The sequence below is a fragment of the Sus scrofa genome, chromosome 1, assembly GCF_054392235.1.
Source record: "Sus scrofa isolate SSC_HxYL_T2T_F1_AM1 chromosome 1, Sscrofa_HxYL_maternal_Yorkshire_Landrace_v2.0, whole genome shotgun sequence".
Taxonomy (NCBI): domain Eukaryota; kingdom Metazoa; phylum Chordata; class Mammalia; order Artiodactyla; family Suidae; genus Sus; species Sus scrofa.
The window spans coordinates 130,893,133-130,911,406 of record NC_139383.1 but is presented as its reverse complement, the minus strand read 5'-3'; the positions used below and the strand labels follow the sequence as shown (position 1 = coordinate 130,911,406).

The 18,274-nt window shown below is 41.7% G+C and overlaps 1 protein-coding gene across 1 annotated transcript in view; it reads left to right on the top strand.

The window, feature by feature from the left end:
* The first annotated feature begins 499 nt into the window (after nt 1-499).
* Nucleotides 500-18,274, top strand: part of SLC27A2 (solute carrier family 27 member 2) — a 48,550-nt gene continuing 30,775 nt past the window's right edge. The window contains exons 1-2 of the mRNA NM_001278777.1: nt 500-1,061; nt 13,953-14,162. Coding sequence (NP_001265706.1) covers nt 584-1,061; nt 13,953-14,162 — 688 coding nt within the window. The 5' untranslated portion in view covers nt 500-583. The remainder of the gene's footprint in view (nt 1,062-13,952; nt 14,163-18,274) is intronic.

Sequence of the window (18,274 nt, the reverse complement as noted above, 5' to 3'; positions counted from 1 at the left end):
ATGAGATTCTGATTGGGCAGTGGCACCTGGCACCCGATAATAATAGGACTGTCTCCCATTTACAAGGCACTTTACTGACAATAACAGGCATCTTGATAAATCGTTCTATTCGTATAGCAGTAAATAACAATCTCCCTACGCCTGCATTATCTCCCCTAATCTTCTCAACGTCGGCTAAGGAGTCTTACGATCACCATTTTGATAAGGTTACGACGTCGGGGAGCCCAGTCTTGCCCCCAGACCTCCAAACTCTTCCTCCAGAGGTTTCCACGAGCCTCCCAGCCGCTTTCTCCACCGGGGGAGGTCCGCAGGGGCGGGCCAGGCGCTCAGGTGGCTGCACCCCCATAAGGGGGCGGGCTCAGCCGGCCGATCGCGCCCGTAACGCTCAGCAGCCCCAAAGCCACTCCACCTGCCCGAAAGCCCGCAGCGGTGCTGGCAGCCCAGACGCTCCGCAGTCGCCTCCGCCTCGCCACGCGCCCCCGCGCTGCCAGCCAGTAGTCTGCTGTGAGTCCGCCCCGCCGCGGAGCTGCACGCCCGGAGTGCGCCCTCTACCCTGGAGGGGACAGGGGGCCCCGCTGCTGTCATGCTGCCGGTCATCTACGCGGCCCTGGCGGGGGTGCTGCTCCTGCCGCTGCTGGTGAATCTCTGCTGCCCCTACTTCTTCGAGGACTTGAACTACTTCCTGAAGGTGGCCAGGGTGACCCGGCGGATGCGCAGCTACCGGCAGCGCCGGCCAGTGCACACTATCCTCAACGCGTTCCTGGATAGAGCGCGCCAGACCCCGCGCAAGCCTTTCCTGCTCTTCCAGGACGAGACGCTCACCTATGCGCAGGTGGACCGGCGCAGCAACCAAGTGGCGCGAGCTCTGCGCGACCACCTTGGCCTCCGGCAGGGAGACTGCGTGGCGGTCTTCATGGGTAATGAACCCGCTTATGTGTGGCTCTGGCTGGGGCTGGCCAAGCTGGGCTGTGCCATGGCGTGCCTCAACTACAACATCCGCGGGAAGTCCCTGTTGCACTGCTTCCAGTGCTGCGGGGCGAAGGTGCTACTGGCCTCGCCAGGTGAGCCTTGGGGACCGCCTCGCCCTGGCGCTGGGCTCCTCTGAACGTTGACATACCCGCCACCGCGCTGGCATAGGGCTTAGGAGAGGAAGGTTCAAATCAATTCCACCTGGAGGTGAGAGGGAGGGGATGGCAACCCTTCCTCAAAACACTAATTAATGATCCTTAGGACCTTCTGTCGTGGAACCTGACTGTGCCAGACTCTGTGTTAAGCACCATACATAATGTTGTTGTTAATGCTCACAACAGGTAGGGTTGACTATGGGACATTATAAATCAGACAGACCGCAGGGCAGAGAGAAGACTTGGAAGACTTGTGCCCCAGATCACAGAATTGAGAGGAGGGAGTCTATCTACCTTCAGAATCCAGGCTCTCAACCAGTGCCAACAACATCTGCATTAAAATGCACAGGGTTTTGGGTGTAAATTTCAGAGGCTCCAGAGAGACTGTTCTCACCTCTGCTACTATATTGGCTGTGTGATCCTGTGAAATTCACTCCCTCTCTCTGTATCTCGGTATCCTCCTCTAAAATGGTCTTCAAGACTGCTTCCAGCTCTCCAATGCCGTTAGCCTCCCTGGATTCTCACTGAAGAGAGGTGACTCCCCACCCCATCCCCAAGAAGAAGGCTTTGGGCATCTGCCACAGGTGCCCTAGGGAGCCCTCATTACGTCTGTAGTAACAGTGACCTTTAGTTCTGTAATTGCTTCCATGGGTCGAGAACTTAAATGGTCACTTCATGCTCCAGTGCTGACCCTGTCAGGAAGAAACCAAGAACCTGTTGTTACCCATGAAGCTGCTGAGTTTCCCTTCCCACAAAGCTTGTCCCTGCAGTGGAGTAAGGATCAGGGGTTACTTCTCTACCAGTAAGAAGAGGCCTAGCCAGATGTAGGCTAAAAGACATGGAGTACTAGGGATTCAGGAGGCCTCGCCTTTCTGGAATGTCTTTCTGTCCAAAGCCCTAGGCTAGATGCTTGTATTACCCTGAGAACTAACACATCATTACCCGCTGCCATTCAGCTGAGGAAACTGAGGCTTGAAATTCTGAGCTAGGTCCGTCCAGTTTCAAAGTTCATGACTTTCCTTGTATCATGCTACGTTCTTCTGCATGAATGGAAAGTGTTATCGCTGCAAGAAGCTAAGCATCCATCCAGTCTCCCCCTTCATTTCATGGCTGAGGAAACTGAAGCGAGCTAAGGAGTTTGCCTCGTATCACGGAAAGATGAGATGTCTGTTTACTTGTGGGAAACCAGGAAACTCACACACCTGTTTCACAGGGCATGAAATAAATACCCCCCCCCCAAAAAAATGAAGGCTTTGTGTAAAAGTTTAAAAGCAGGGGGACAATTATAAAAGCAGCCAAGTTATCTGAAGGGGGTGGTCCTTTTAAGAAAATTCCCAACGATTTCTCATTGGCCTGAGAAAAGAGATAGCTTCACTATTTAGTAACTGGAAAACTCTCTTAAACCTATTATTTTACCAGTTGATTCAGAGGAAAATTATTAGCACAGCAATCTTTGTACCTCTTCAGGAGGGATTTAAATACTTTTAACCTGCATATTATCCCAGGGCCCCTATGAGGGAGGTCAAGGACTAGGAGCTTTATTGACAAAGAAGCTTGGATTTAAATAACTATAAGAGAGTTTGGTTCTGTAATCAGATCAGAAATACAACCAGGAGTTCCCAGAGTGGCACAGCAGGAATAAATCCAATTAGGAACCATGAGGATGATCCCTGGCCTCACTCAGGGGGTTAAGGATCCGGCATTGCCATGAGCTGTGGGGTAGGTCGCAAATGCGGTTAGGATCCTGTGTTGCTGTGGCCGTAGTAAAGGGCGGCAGCTATACCTCCAATTGGACCCTTAACCTGGGAACCTCCATATGCAGTGGGTGCAGCCCTAAAAAGTAAAAAAATAAGAGAGACAGAGAGAAACAAAGAAAGAAAAAAGAAATACAACCAAATATCTCCTTCCCCACTCAAGCCTCTGCCACTGAGTATTATGCTTTGGTCACCGTACGTGGAGAGTATAATGACATTCAGATCAAAGTTGAACTCTCCATGGACCTGTGGAACTCTGATAGTAAACTGACCTTTGAGAAAGGCCACACTTTTGAAGAACATTGTTTTTCCAAATCACTGAGAGACCATTACATACTATGCAGAATTACACTCTGATCTGAACCGGTTCCTGCAAAGGGGTAACAGAGTCCAAAGTTGCATGCTTGTTAGTAAGTATGCCATGTGTAAATGTGTTGAATGGAGTGATACTTAGAATTCTTCAAAGTTTGTAAGAATCTTAGAGATACCCTAATCCTATAATACTCTAATCAATATACTGTTGATTGCAGTATAACTCCTAGCGTGTTATACTGCAATCAAAAGTTTAGAAGAGTCACTTTAATAAGCATAAGAAACACCTGGGAAGCTTATTTTAAAAAACAGATTCCTAAGCCTCATCTGACCCCCTCCCCAAACACTGATTCAGTAGGACTGAGATGGAGCCCAGGAATGTGTATTTTTAGCAAGCCCCATCCCACCCCTAGATGATTTTGAAGTAAGTCATCTAAGGACCAGGCTTTGAGAAACAGTCAGTCTGAATCCCACTCATTTAATAGTTGAATAAATAAAGGTCTAGAGGGTTGTTATCACTTGCCCAGGGTCAGAACCCAGTTTTTTTCTCACTTCCAGGTCACTTTTTATGGTTCTATTACACCATCTGAACATGGTACCTAAAGGTGAGAAGTTTTAGAAATGTTTGAGGGGTGACAATTCAATGGGGTTTGATTCTTTGAATTTCAGCCTCAGGGCTCGTGAACAAGTAAGAGCTCTTGAGTTCCAACCATCCATCAAATTCCGGAGTGCGTGTAAAAGATGGCACAGTGGCATTTATCAGAAAGACTGATTCACATGTCATGAAGTTGGGGGACTCTTCACAAATTCCTATCAAGAACTTCAGTACCCAATTTTTCCATCAGAATGAACTAATTTTTTTTCCATTTTTTAAAGTTTTATTGAAGTACAGTTGATTTACAATGTTGTGATAATTTCTGCTATATGGCAAAGTAATCCAGCTATACATATATACACAAAGAATTTACTATTCTTAAAGAAAGACAAAGACTCACAAACACATCCCTGAATTAAACAGAAGCACCCATCTCCCAGAGAATATAATTTTCTCTCTGAAGTAGATTTCAGGATCCTTCTCCGTAGAACAGGGATGATACAAGTGATCATCTGGAAAAAAAAAAATGCTTCAGCAGTTGGAATCTGCATCAATATTGTAGTTGACAGGAACCAAGTTTTTCAAACAACTTCCAAAAGATAGAATATGGGAAAGACAGGAACCCATATTTAATTCCATGCAACAGAGGATATTCTGTAAAAATATCCAAAAGAACCCCCAAAATAGTAAATTTGCTTTGTTTCCATTTATGCTAGCCTAAAGACTGTCACTAAACTAGCTCCCTGCTGAAGATAACCCAAGGTCCTTCATCAGCTCACTGGCCTGGTCTACACTGAGTGGCTCAACATAACTAGGCATGGCTCCCACAGCATCGACAGTATTCTTGTTTAAAACTTTAGTAAAAGGAGTTCCCATCGTGGTTCAGCGGTTAACAAATAGGATTAGCATCCATGAGGACTCAGGTTTGATTCCTGGCCTTGCTCAGTGGGTCTGGCATCGCTGTGGCTGTGGTGTAGGCCAGCGGCTACAGCTCCAATTCGACCCCTAGCCTGGGAACTTCCATAGGCTGCAGAAAAAAAAGAAAAAAGAAAAACTTTAGTAAACCATTAAAGATACTCTATTTCAAGACTGAAACCCAGGGAGATTACAAAATGTTCCCAATAATCTTTGACCTGGTTTTTCAGGGTTGTGAAAAATAAAATTGGACTTTTGGGGTGGGGGGCACACCTACAGCATATGCAAGTCCCCAGGCTAGAGGTCAGATCAGACCTGTAACTGCTGACCTACGCCACAGCCACAGTAACACAGGATTCAAGCTTCATCTGCAACCTACACCACAGCTTGCTGAGCGAGGCCAGGGATCAAACCTGCATCCTCATGGATACTAGTCAGGTTTGTTACTTCTGAGCCACAATGGGACTTCCAAAATTGGACCTCCTTTAAACAACATGATAAGAGAAAATGCTTCCAAAAGCTTTCAAAAACTATGGCATCATGCAAAGTTCTAGAACAGAACTTCAAAATAAAACTAGGGTCAGGACCAAGGAGAACGCTTGTCAAGCAAACTTTTGAGGTCAGACAGAGAAAGCAGATGGTGCAACAATTTGATTTCATATCAAGAAACATTTAGAGTCCCCACAAGGTGTAAGCTAGTTTCCACGGTGGGATAGGGAGAGAGAAGCTGAATTAGTTCAAGGCTCCTACAATCTAATAGGAGAACTAAGCTGCATACAGAAATGATTGTGACACCCAGGAGAACCTTCTAAGTATGCTGGGAGAGCTACAAAGTGCTGTGGAGGGAGAAGAGCAGAAGGTGAAGGCTGCTTGAGGGCATTAACATCAGAGCTGGGCAAGTGCAGTTGGAGAGGGGAATTCTAGGCAAAGGAGTCGAGAGGCAGTTTTCATTAAGTTCCCAACACAGCAAGATATTTCATTAAAGAACTTTACTGTGTAAAGACAACAGCAGACTGGACTTAAATAATAATCATTTTTGGAGTTCCCGCTGTGGCTCAGCGGTTAACAAACCTGACTAGTATCCATGAGGATGAGGGTTCGATCCCTGGCCCTGTTCAGTGAGTTAAAAAGAAAAAAAAAAATCATTTCTTAAGCTGTTTACTGAAGAGACTACTGTAGAGAGAGTAGGGACTCTGAGAACCCAAGGAATGGCCAACAACCGTGGCCTCACTTCCATGCAAGGAGATAATTTTCCAGTGCAAACTTTAGTCAAGGATCAAGGCATATCTCCATTCCTCTCATCTTTTTGGGCTGCCTAAGGAGTAACTAAGAGTTGTTGCTTCAATGCACTTTGTCTCAAAGTCTTGCAGTTCCCCTATATATATCTTTGAATAATGCCCTAGTAATAGCCACCATATAAAGGTCACTCAGTAAATATTTTTTGCATTACTGTTCCATCATTCTAGTTGGTGTAACAGGCTTTCTTCTCTGAAGTTTAAGAACCATTGGGATAGGCATGAAAAATGATGTAAAAAATATCAAATATGTCCTGATTTGAGAAAATCCTTTTAGATCCAATCTCCTCCAGGCCCAGTCTCTCCCTACCTACCTTGTTTGACCTCGCAGTTTACTTCTGGCTGTGGACTGCAAGAGAGAGGGGCTTTCTCTGGCTCATTGCCAGAGGGGGAGCTGGTGATGAGCACAAGATGGACTGGGGAGAGTCTGTGCCTAGGATGGTAGAGGACAGAAACCCAGACACCAAATGAGGAGTGTATTCAGGAGCTAGGATCCCAGCCAAGTAGCCCAAGGTCTGATAGAGAACTAGCCTGAAGACATTCTCTAAAATTTTTCGTCTTGCCCTGATCATAACTAAAGGTTACAAGGGTGGGTAGCTGTACAGCTCCATTCAAAAACAAACTAGCACATTGCTAGCATATTTGAGAATGCTTAACAGTCATTTTCTTTAGAAACAGGAAGGAGTGAAGACGTAAAAACAAAATAAACTCTTAATCAGCTCTTGTTAATGTTATTGGATCAGATTATTCTGTATAATGAGTGGCCAGTGTTTGAAAAGGACCTCCCACAGCCTCTGAGAAACAGGGAAATATGTAATCAGTAGGTAGGTGACTTGGTCGCTCATGAATATCAAACTATGATAATTACGTAAGGCCTGTGTAACCTGGTAACCTCGTGACAAGGAATTACCCTTGATTCCAGTGCTTTTTTTTTTTTTTTTTTTTTTTGGCTGAATCTGCAGCATGCAGAAGTTTCCTGTCCAGGGATCCAACCCATGCCAGAACAGTGGCCTAAGGCACAGCAGTGACCATGCCAGATCCTTAAGCTCTAGGCCACAGGGGAACTCTTCCAGGGTTAGTTAGAAAACAAGATTCTTGAACTGAGCCAGAACTTTAACAAAGAGAAATGAAAAATAATATTAAGAAATTATAAGTATATATGAACAAAAATAAAATTTTTAAATATTTTAAAAAGAAATCATATAATTATATAAATGTGAGTATCTATCTCCCAGTTAAAGATTTACTTACTCCTGGTGGGACTTAACCTTTCTGACCTCAGGGTGATTTGTGTTTTGGGGAGGGATTGGGAGTGGTATGCATGTGCCTGTCTGAAGGGTGTTCTATTACATCGTGTTGATGTACAGACTAGACGCTAGGTTATTAATTACCATAATTCCAAACTATCAGTGATAGAGATGCAAAATCACAGTTACAAATGGTATTTTTAAAACTATTTTCAGACTGTTTTCTCCAAGAGCTGTGTTAGAACCAGTTTATCTCAGTTACCTTTCTGAATGAGGAAAAGATAAGTCTTCAACCCTGATTTAGGCATCCACCACCCATTTCACATCATCCTGAAATTCTGATCAAAACCCATTTCCGGAGCTCCCGTCGTGGCTCAGCGGAAGCAAGTCTGACTAGTATCCATGAAGCCACAGGTTCGATCCCTGGCTTCACTCAGTGGGTTAAGGATCCAGCGTTGCCACGAGCTGTGGTATAGGTCGCAGACGTGGCTCAGATCCTGCACTGCTGTGGCTGTGGCATAGGCTGGCAGCTTTGCTCTGATTTGACCCCTAGCCTGAGAACCTCCACATGTCATGGGTATGGCCCTAAAAAGCAGGAAAAAAAAAAAAGATGAATAAGAGATCATCCACATTACTATTTAAAGGCCGATCCACACGCCTTTCACAAGCACTATGCGCGTCAAGTAGACACTGTCTTCCAAAAAAAAATCAAGGCACTTTACCAAAACTTTAACCTGAATGTCTAGTACAGTTATGTGGAAATACCAGGAGCCCAGTAAAATCCTTTTCATTTTGTCTGTAACCTTCCATATGTAGACTCACTGAGCCTCTGTCCTCATTTGTAGAAACAGGGTTACCATTATCTATACCAAGGTGGTTGTGAAAATTATGTGAAGTGATGTATGCAAAGCTGCTATGCAAATGAAATTTTTAAATCTTTTTATCAGTAAGAATGACAGGTATGGTGGATACTATCATAGGCTGACCAAATCCCCACTCCAGGACTGAGGTACTCATTCCTCAGCTGCTGGGAGTATTGGCAGCTGACAGCTGTCAGCTAAGAGCCTTTCCAGGACTTGCCTTTGGTTGAAGAAAGCCTCTTTGCCCAAGGTTAGGCACGCCCACCTTCAACCTGCACCCAATGACTGGTTGGTGGGCAGGCACAAAAGTAGGGTCCACTTAGCTTCATTGGAAACAAACTGGAGGGCCATCCCAGACCCAGAGTTCCCATAGGATCAGTTGAGGAATTCCCTGTATGACTTCATCACCATGCAATCTCTCTGTTCAGTCTACTTCCCTTACAACCCCACACATGGCATTCTCGAGAGCAACCTCTACACACAGATCTCAGTGTCCCAGAGAGCTCAACCTGCGACAAGTAGAATTATTTAACCTTACATATCCTGGTTTATGGCCACTTTTATCTGAAGTAAGCAGACTTTATAGTAAGAATTATTTTAAAAAATACATGTGTGAAGCAGAGGGGACCCCCACAAATGACTTAAGCCACTGAATATCAAATACGTAGTTAGTGAGTAGCATTCACACTCAGAATTTCCCTTCAAATTTCAGTAGATAGATAGATAGACAGATAGATATGATCGGCATCTTTATTTATACATATATTATGTACATATATATATATTATGTATAAATATCAGCATCTTTAGTTTAAGGGAAGAGAGGCTGCTACCATAGGACATATGAAGTGTGCCCTGATACAAGTGGCAAGCCACTGGAACCTCAAGTCAATGTCCAAATGCAAATTCTACACCAACAGTCCAGAGACCATGTAGGTACACTGTGTTGGGCAGAGGCAGTGCCTTCCATCATATGAGATGACTGCCAAGAAAGGTCAGGGATCATAAACCAAAAGCCACGTGGCAACATGAGGGAAGCAGAAGACACAATTTGCCAAAATGCTTGAACTATGAACAAGCATACCTTCTCAATTCCATTTCCTTTTACTTTCATTATCATGCTTATTAATTTTAGATGTATCACTAATGCCTGAGTACATTTTCTTTTAAAAAAATTACAAAAGATAAAAAAAATTACAGAAAGAATTAAAGTTCCCTTTGACCTATAATTTTCTCTCCTCAAGACTGTTGCCAAATCCTGTCTATTCTACCTCCCAAGCATTTGTTTTTATTTTTATTTATTTATTATTTATTTATTATTATTATTATTTTTTAATCTTTTGCCTTTGTCTTCTGTCTTTTTAGGGCCGAACCCATGGCATATGGAGGTTCCCAGGCTAGGGGTCTAATCAGAGCTGCAGCTGCTGGCCTACACCACAGCAACACTGGATCCTTAACCCACTGAGCGAGGCCAAGGATCAAACCCGCAACCTCTCGGTTCCTAGTCAGATTCATTTCTACTACGCCACAACAGGAACTCCCCCAAGTATTTCTTAAATGCATCTACTTCTGTCTACCATCTGCTGCTACCTTAATGCAAACAAGCTTGATCTACCAAATGGACTCCCTGCCTCTGGTCTTGGGTAACCCATTTACCCAACTTAAGCCAGGGTCCCTACTTACACCACAGCCTCTTCTCCCATCCTTCTTCCCCACCCCACTCTACACTCGTCAAGTTTAGCCTCTATGAGTGACTTCGACACCATGCTGTTGGCCTCTGACTCTTTGCATAAGCTGTTCACACTGCTACAAACAGGCTCAGTCAATCTCACCTGACCTTCAGCTTGCCAACTCCTGCACGTCTTTCAAGGCTCAGTTTAGAAAACACTTCCTCTGAGTTGTCTTCTTGCTCCTCCCCTGTTTCTCCAAAACATCACCTCCTTGCGCTCTTGTGATACCTATGATACCTTATTTTAAGGGATTATTTCTTTGTTTCCTCCGCAATTAGATCTGGGCTCTATGAAAACAGGGACTTACAACCAATGGTTTGCTCACTGTTGTATTCAGTGCTTAGAACCATGCCTGACACACAGGGAACACAGAGAGAGAGAGAGGAGGGAGTAAGAACGAATCTGGGTAACGTTTAACTATATAACCTCAGTCTCAGGTGGTAGGGACAGAAGGAGAGAGATTTCTTAATTTTTTAAGCAGCAATAGTAGTTTTGCTTCATTTTTAATTTACTTTCTTGGGGCCTTCTGTGCAAGGCATACCTCTATCACAGAAATGATTTGATTTTGCATTTTATTTTATTAGAGATTTGCAATATCCAAATCTTTTAAAATCAATAGCTTTAGAAGTTCCCTGGTGGCCTAGCGGATTGGTGACCCAGCATTGTTGCTGCTGTGGCTCAGGTTACTGTTACAGCACAGGTTCAATCCCTGGTCCTGGAACATTTGCATGCTGTGGGCGCAGCCAAAAAAATAAAATCAAACAAACAGCTTTAGCTTATTTCTTTGTCTCTTCCACATTGACAAATATTTTGTGCAGATTATTTCAATTATAAACATTTGTTGAGCATTTACATAGTGGTGAGGGTGGGAAGGGTGCCAAGATATTAATTTATAATCCCTTAATCATTAAGTGTTCACTGTATAATAGAGGAGAAAAATAAGTAAATCATGTCACACCACATACTGTATACCCTGATAGATGCATATGCAAGCTTCCAGGGGAAGGTCACAGCGAGAAGTGTCTTGAAGGATGAGCAGGAGTTTTCCCAGTGGCTGGAGGTGGAAGGGCATTCCAGGCAGAGGAAACCAACTGGACAAAAGTAGTAAGATGTGAGAAGTATGGATATGTTCACGTCACCGTAGATCAGTGCTGTTAGAGGAAAGGGGACAAGAGGTGGAGAATAGGCGACGACATCAGAAAAGTCAGCAGAGGTAGACTGTGAATAACCTCAGGACCTCACACACCGCATAAGGAGAATGGATCCTATCACAGTGGGTGAGCAGCCATTGATGGGTTTTAAACAGTTTGGCTGATAAATTGGAAGCAGGGAGAGGTTAGAGGCAAGATCTTGGTCAGGAGGCTACTGTGATGGTCTAGACAGGAAATGATGAGGACCTGAGCCAAGGCCCGGGCAAGGGACAGGACGGTGTTTTTACAATAGTGATATTTTTTGATGATATTCCTGCAATGCTAAAGAACTAGAGAGCAACCAGTCAAAATAGAAAAATGGAGGAGACCAAAAAAGAGAGAGAGAGAGAAGCTGATCTCATGGAGATTGAAAAAGAATTGAAGCAAACAGGACATTAAGGAATAACAGCCCAGAGAAACTCCAGGAAAAAACAGTCCAAGGAAGGAAAGGTGATCATAGTGTGTTATTTGGCTCTACAGTCATATTTCCAAATAATTCCATTGTCATAATCTTATGAATCCTTATTATTGGTTCTAGAGCTTCTAGAGCCAACACACAGACAAAGCTAGAAAGACGAAATTATAGCCTCAGAATAGATGTAAATACCATTAACCCAGATGATATAAAGTGAATATAATAACTGTTGAAAGTGGACAGGAGTAAAATGGGGAAAGGGATCAAACTGATATGTCCAGAGGTAACAGGAAAAGCTATCATTTGGTGATGGAGAAGCAATTGCTAGAAGAAAGAGCTAAAAATAATTGGAAGTCACTGCCTCTAGGCAGCAGGTTTAATTGTGATGTAAGGGTCTGTTCCCAGGCTAAGGGTCATATTGGAGCTGTAGCCACTGGCCTATGCCACAGCTCACAGCAACACTGGATCCTTAACCCATGAGCAAGACCAGGGATCCTAGTCGGGTTCATTAATCACTGAGCCACAAAGGGAACTCTGTGTTGATTTTCATTGTAAGCTCTTTTGTACAATTTGATTTCTGCTTATCAGGTGCATGAATGCTTTGGTTTAAAAGTTTTAAAACTTTTTGGAGTTCCCGTCGTGGCTCAATGGTTGGCAAATCCGACTAGGAACCATGAGGTTGAGGGTTCGATCCCTGGCCTCGCTCAGTAGGTTAAGGATCTGGCATTGCTGTGAGCTGTGGTGTAGGTTGCAGACGTGGTTCGGATCCCTCGTTGCTGTGGCTCTGGTATAGGCCAGTGGCTACAGCTCTGATTAGACCCTTAGCCTGGGAATCTCCATATGCCACAGGAGCGGCCCTAGAAAAGATAATAAATAAATAAATAAATAAATAAAGTTTTAAAACTTTTTAATGCATCTATTCAGATAATTCCTCTTGTCTTGATGGAGACATCATCCATAAACATCGGAAAAACAAAGTATATAAGATGAATCAGGAATAGCCTCCCTAAGGTAATTCCCTGGGATATTGAGTCACCTCTTATTAAGAACAAGGCTATTTGCTTCAGTTATCACAATTCAAGACAGGTGAAGCCTAAGACCATCTCTTCTTATGGATTAAGGACACAAAAAGCCAAGTAGCACAACTGAAACATGCTTAGTATATCAAATCAATGCCTTTAATTTTTTTTTACCTTGACCCACTGTAAAAACTACATTTGTGTGTGACTCAGCCCTTGCACACCCACAAAACTGAAACAAAGCTTTTAAAAAAAAAAAACAGTGCTTACATCTTCCTATGTGTGATATGTTCTAAAAAATCCTATTTCATTTTATTTTTTGGAATAACAGCCACTTTAAATGACTCTAACAATCCTCTACACTCTTGTAACCCATAGTTTGAAAAACAAACTAGTTGGTCCTTTTTTTCCTAGGCCAGGGAATGTGCTTATGAAATCTGGAGCTTATTTCTCAGATCAGCTGAACCTTCCTAGTGGAACTACTTGTTACTGATATGTTAAAAAGAAAAAGAAAGACAAATACCATATAATATCACTTATAACTGGAATCTAATATACAACGCAAATGAACATTTCCACAGAAAAGAAAATCATAGACTTGGAGAATAGACGTGTGGCTGCCCAGGGTGGGTGGGGGGGGCAGGGAGTGGGAGGGATCAGGAGCTTGGGGTTAACAGATGCAAACTATTGCTCTTGGAATGGATTTACAATGAGATCCTACTGTGTAACATTGAGAAAAATGTCTAGACACTTACATCGCAACACAACAATGGGAGGAAAAAGTATATATACATGTATGTGTAACTTGGTCCCCATGGTGTACAGTGGGAAAAAAATAAAAATAAAAATAAATTTAAAAAATTAAAAAAAGAAATGTTATATCATGTTGACTTCTATCATCTTTATTAGCATGGCTCCCTCCTTTTCATTTCTCTTCCTTAAAATTTTCTCTTTTTTTCATCACTGGTCCTGTGGAACACATATTAGAAATAACTAAATTCATTTCTGGAGTATTTTGAGATATGTATTTCAGATATGCATATAAGTCATTTCATATATGCATTTATATAATCTTGGGTTTTATTCATTTGTCCATTTGTTTGCACTTGCCATATAAAGTACATATTTCAACCAACCATCTGGCGCTTATGAAACCATCAAAACCCAACTTTCCCTTTAATATTGGGATCTTATGATATTTTCAGATGTGGTAAATTCCATCTTAAAAATGCATAACTAGGAGTTCCCCGGTGGCTCTGCAGATTAAGGATCTAGCATTGTCACTGCTGTGGTTCAGGTTGTTGTTATGGTGTGGGTTCAATCTCTGGCCTGGGAATTTCTGCATGCCACAGGCGTGGCCAAAAAAAAAAGGTATAACTATAAGCATCACTATGTATACATGTTTTAGCAAAGAGTTTAATGAAAACAAAATCACTAATACAATTTGAATGGACTAATTTAGTTTGCTTGGATTTTTTTTTTATTATTAAATTAAGATCTACAAGCAGCTATTGAAGAGGTGCTACCAAGCCTGAAAAAAGATGATGTGGCCATCTATTACATGAGCAGAAGTTCTAACACGGATGGGGTCGACTCTTTCCTAGACAAAGTGGATGAAGTGTCAACTGAACCAATTCCAGAGTCCTGGAGGTCGGAAGTTAACTTTTCCACTCCTGCCCTATACATTTATACTTCTGGAACCACAGGTAAAAAATAAAGGGGATTCTCAAAGAAACGGACGTCTCCTGAAGGAGTTAAGTGTTGAGTTAGATTTGCAAATGCTCTCTTTCTTTGGCAAAACTTATCAGATAACTAATACTTCAGGGGATTTAGCTCTTTGCCTGTGGGAACTGATCTTATTTCATAGCATATGAAACCATTGGAGTTTTTTCTAAGCTACGCATATTTCCCCCAGTTGGTGTATAGAACAGATAAAGAGGTTAACCAAGAACTACAAAAATATTTATGATGATGGATAAGATTTGGTACTGAATAGGTTTTTGGACTTTTTTTTAATGATTCCTGCATTCTGATTATATGATGACTAGAGTCCATATATAATATATAACCAATCGTAGATTGGCCACCAAAGAAGACTGCAGGACAATAATGGGGTTATGTTTATACAAACATTTTGACCGCTATCTTCCCATGCAACATTGACTTGGAGCTATCTGGTACGGTGGGTGTAGGATGGCCCTTAGATCAGAGTCTAAAATAGTGTATTTCATCAAATCCAGGATGCCATCCACTGTAACCTGCACCATTATTGTATAAGCCACTTAGAGAAAACAGTACCAATTGTTAATGTTATTGGAATACTGCTATGTGGAGCAGGCAATATTAAAGATAAGCTGTATAGGTGCTCTTCTGGGAGCTTTAGGACATTTGTTCATACAATTCTCCCACAACCCTTAAGATGGGTACTATTCTTATTCCTATCTTACAGATTCAGAAACTGATGCTCAGAGGTTAAGAACTTCCCAAGATGGAAAACAGAAGTGTCAGGATTCACCTTGTTAGGCTGACTCCACAACTCATACAACTGACTTCTCTGCCAGAATGCCTCCTAGCTCATCCATTGAACAGATATTTGGTATCTGCCTACTCTAGGCCAGGAGAAATGCTACCAAAAATGCAATAATATGAAGCCTGAGGGGTATATTTAATAGGAACATAGGAAATAGTCTTCACATCCTAATTATTAATATTGGGAAGTTTAATATGTGAATCAGTTATCTCTTTCTGTTAATACTTTAAGCAGGTAATATAAGCATGGATTCTCCTTGTAAAAGAACCAAACATCACAGATAAGGCAAAGAGTTCCTTTGAGCCTTTTATCTCAATATCATCCTATAGGTACCCACCCTCTCCTTCACTTTCATTGGCCCTCAGCACCCATCTGATCTCCCAGTCTCTGGACCTGAGTTAATTTGAATGTTGGCTTCCTTTCAGATGGTCACTTTTGCTAAATATTTTCTTTAAGAAAATAAGGAAGGGAGGCTAGGGTGATATATTAAAGCTGATTCCCAGAGCATAATGTCTATAATTGTTTTATTTGTCAAAAGTTATATATTGCCATGACAACATAATGGTTGGATGACATAGTTAACCAAATGCTTCCACTACATCCAGAAACCACCTTAATATATGGAACTTTTACCCTCATTTCCTAATAGAATGGTAAAACTAAACTGTAAACTTTGATTTAGGAAATAATTGAGATAAAACAGTATGGGGCGTTCCTATTGTGGTGTAGCAGTTTTAAGAACCCAACATAGTGTCCATAAGGATGCAGGTTTGATCCCTGACCTCGCTCAGTGGGTTAAGGATCTGGCATCACCATAAGCTGTGGCATAGGTCACAGATGCAGCTCAGATCTGGCGTTGCTGTGGCTGTGGCATAGGCTGGAAGCTGCAGCTCCAATTCGACCCCTAGCCTGGGAACTTCCATATGCCACAGGTATAGCCCTTAAAAAAAGAAGTCAGGGGAAAAGAAAACAAGCACTCTTTAATTTAATCCTGTAATTTAGAATTTAGTTTTAACTGGAATATAATTGGGTTGATGATTATTTTATTCTTATCTCTGAACAAAATATTTGCTGAGTTACTCTTATAAACATTAACTAAAAGAATTCATTTAAGCAATCAGAGAACAAAGTGTTTTCCCTGTTCCTCAAAGGCAATCATTAGCACAAAATTATACAATAGTTACCAAATAGTCTTCTTTCTTCATTAATATGAAAATTTAAATTAGGGAAGTACCTCAAAGCAGCAAAAATGTGCATTTCTTTTTTTTAAGTATAACTCAGAGCTTTTACTATCTGGATGATTTTTTTTCCAAAATGAATGCAATTTATTTTTTGAAGCTTTCTTCTATTTCTTAATATTGGTATAGAATGGGCATTACTACTAACAGCATCAAAGACCATGAATTTTGAATTGCGTTTTTGATGATAGTTGTTTTCCAGCTATATCACTTTGCTTTATAGCAAATTGCTGTTATTTGGGCATTCCTGGCTAAGGTATCATCAAGTCGAGAAGGATGTGAGTCTACAGAGAACTACCTTCCTCTTCACAAAGCCAATTTACCCGCTGAGGTCTTAAACTCTAGCCCCAGCCCCTTAGTGATGACTTCATGCCCTCCCCAACTATCCTGGCTTCCATGGGAAACACTAAAAGCATGCTCTTTGAATAGAGTCTTACAAAAAGCTTACATAAATTATAGATAAGAGAATGTAGGCGTTCCCGTCGTGGCACAACGGAAACGAATCCTACTAGGAACCATGAGGTGGTGGGGTCAATCCCTGGCCTTGCTCAGTGGATTAATGATCCGGCATTGCCGTGAGCTGTGGTCTAGGTCACAGACATGGCTTGGATCCCGCGTTGCTGTGGCTGTGGCTGTGGTGTACGCCAAAGGCTACAGCTCTGATTGGACCCCTAGCCTGGGAACCACCATATACTGTGGGTGCGACCCTGAAAAGACAGACAGGAAGGAAGGAAGGAAAGAAGGAAGGAAGGAAGGAAGGAAGGAAGGAAGGAAGGAAGGAAGGAAGGAAGGAAGGAGGGAAGGAAAAGAAAATGTAAATGTACTTAGTGCACTAAAACTGCACTGAAATACCACTTTTCACCTTTCAGATTGGCAAAATCCCAGCATTTTAAAGCATACCTTGGCAAGGCTGTGAGGAAATAGGTATACTTGTGTATTGCTGATGGGAAAACAAATAAGGACAGCCCTTAAAACTGGAATGTGACAGTGTCTATCAAAATTACAAAGACCTATCTTTTGACCCAGCAGTCTCACATCAGCAAATTTATCCTACAGATGGAGCATCATTTATAGTGTAAAGTGCCATGTGGACCAGATTATTCACTGCAGCATTATTTGAAATAGCAAAGTAGTGTAAATATATAGAGAACTATATTCAATTCCCTATGATAAACCATAATGGAAAATAATATTTTTAAAATAGTGTATATAGATGTGTGTATATATATATATATACATATATAACTGAATTGCTATGCTATACAGCAGAAATTAACACATTTTAAATCAACTGTACTTCAAATAAAAATAAATGTTTTAAATAAAAATAAATGTTTAATAATGTACATAAATTAGAATACACACACAAAGGACCTAATGCAACTAAGTGAAAGAATGAATGAAAACATTTGAGAAATTTCTATACACAAATATGGGCAGAACTCCAAAATGCATTTTTAAGTCATGGGGGAATGCAGAAAAGTGTGCTTTCTTTAAGTGGGGGAAAGGGCAAGAACATATGAGCAAACAAACTTGTATTTGTATAAAGAAACTCTAGAAGAGTACATAAGAAATTCATAATAGTGATTACAAAGGAAGGAGATAGGATGGAGAGGCTATTTAATCACTCTTTATCTCAGCCTCTCATCTGTGAATTAGAGAATACAATCCTACTTATCTCATTGATTACTGGAAATAAATGAAATATTGAAAACTTTGCACAATGTGAGGGTTGGGTATACCGACCTTGTGCACAGTTGAAGATCCATGAGTAACTTATAGAGGGCCCTCCATATAGGCAGTTTCTGTATGTCTATGATTTCGCATCCATGGAGTTAACCAACCATGAATGTGTTTACTATTGAAAAAATCGTCATGTAAGTGGGTCCAAGCAGATCAAATCCCCATGATCCAAGGGTCAACTATACCCTACAAGGTGGTATGCCCAGAGCAGAAATTCAATAGCCATTAATTCCTTTTTCCTCAACATACCTCTATTGTAACCATCTAACTCAGAGGTTAGCAAACTATGGCCTGTGAGTCACAAACA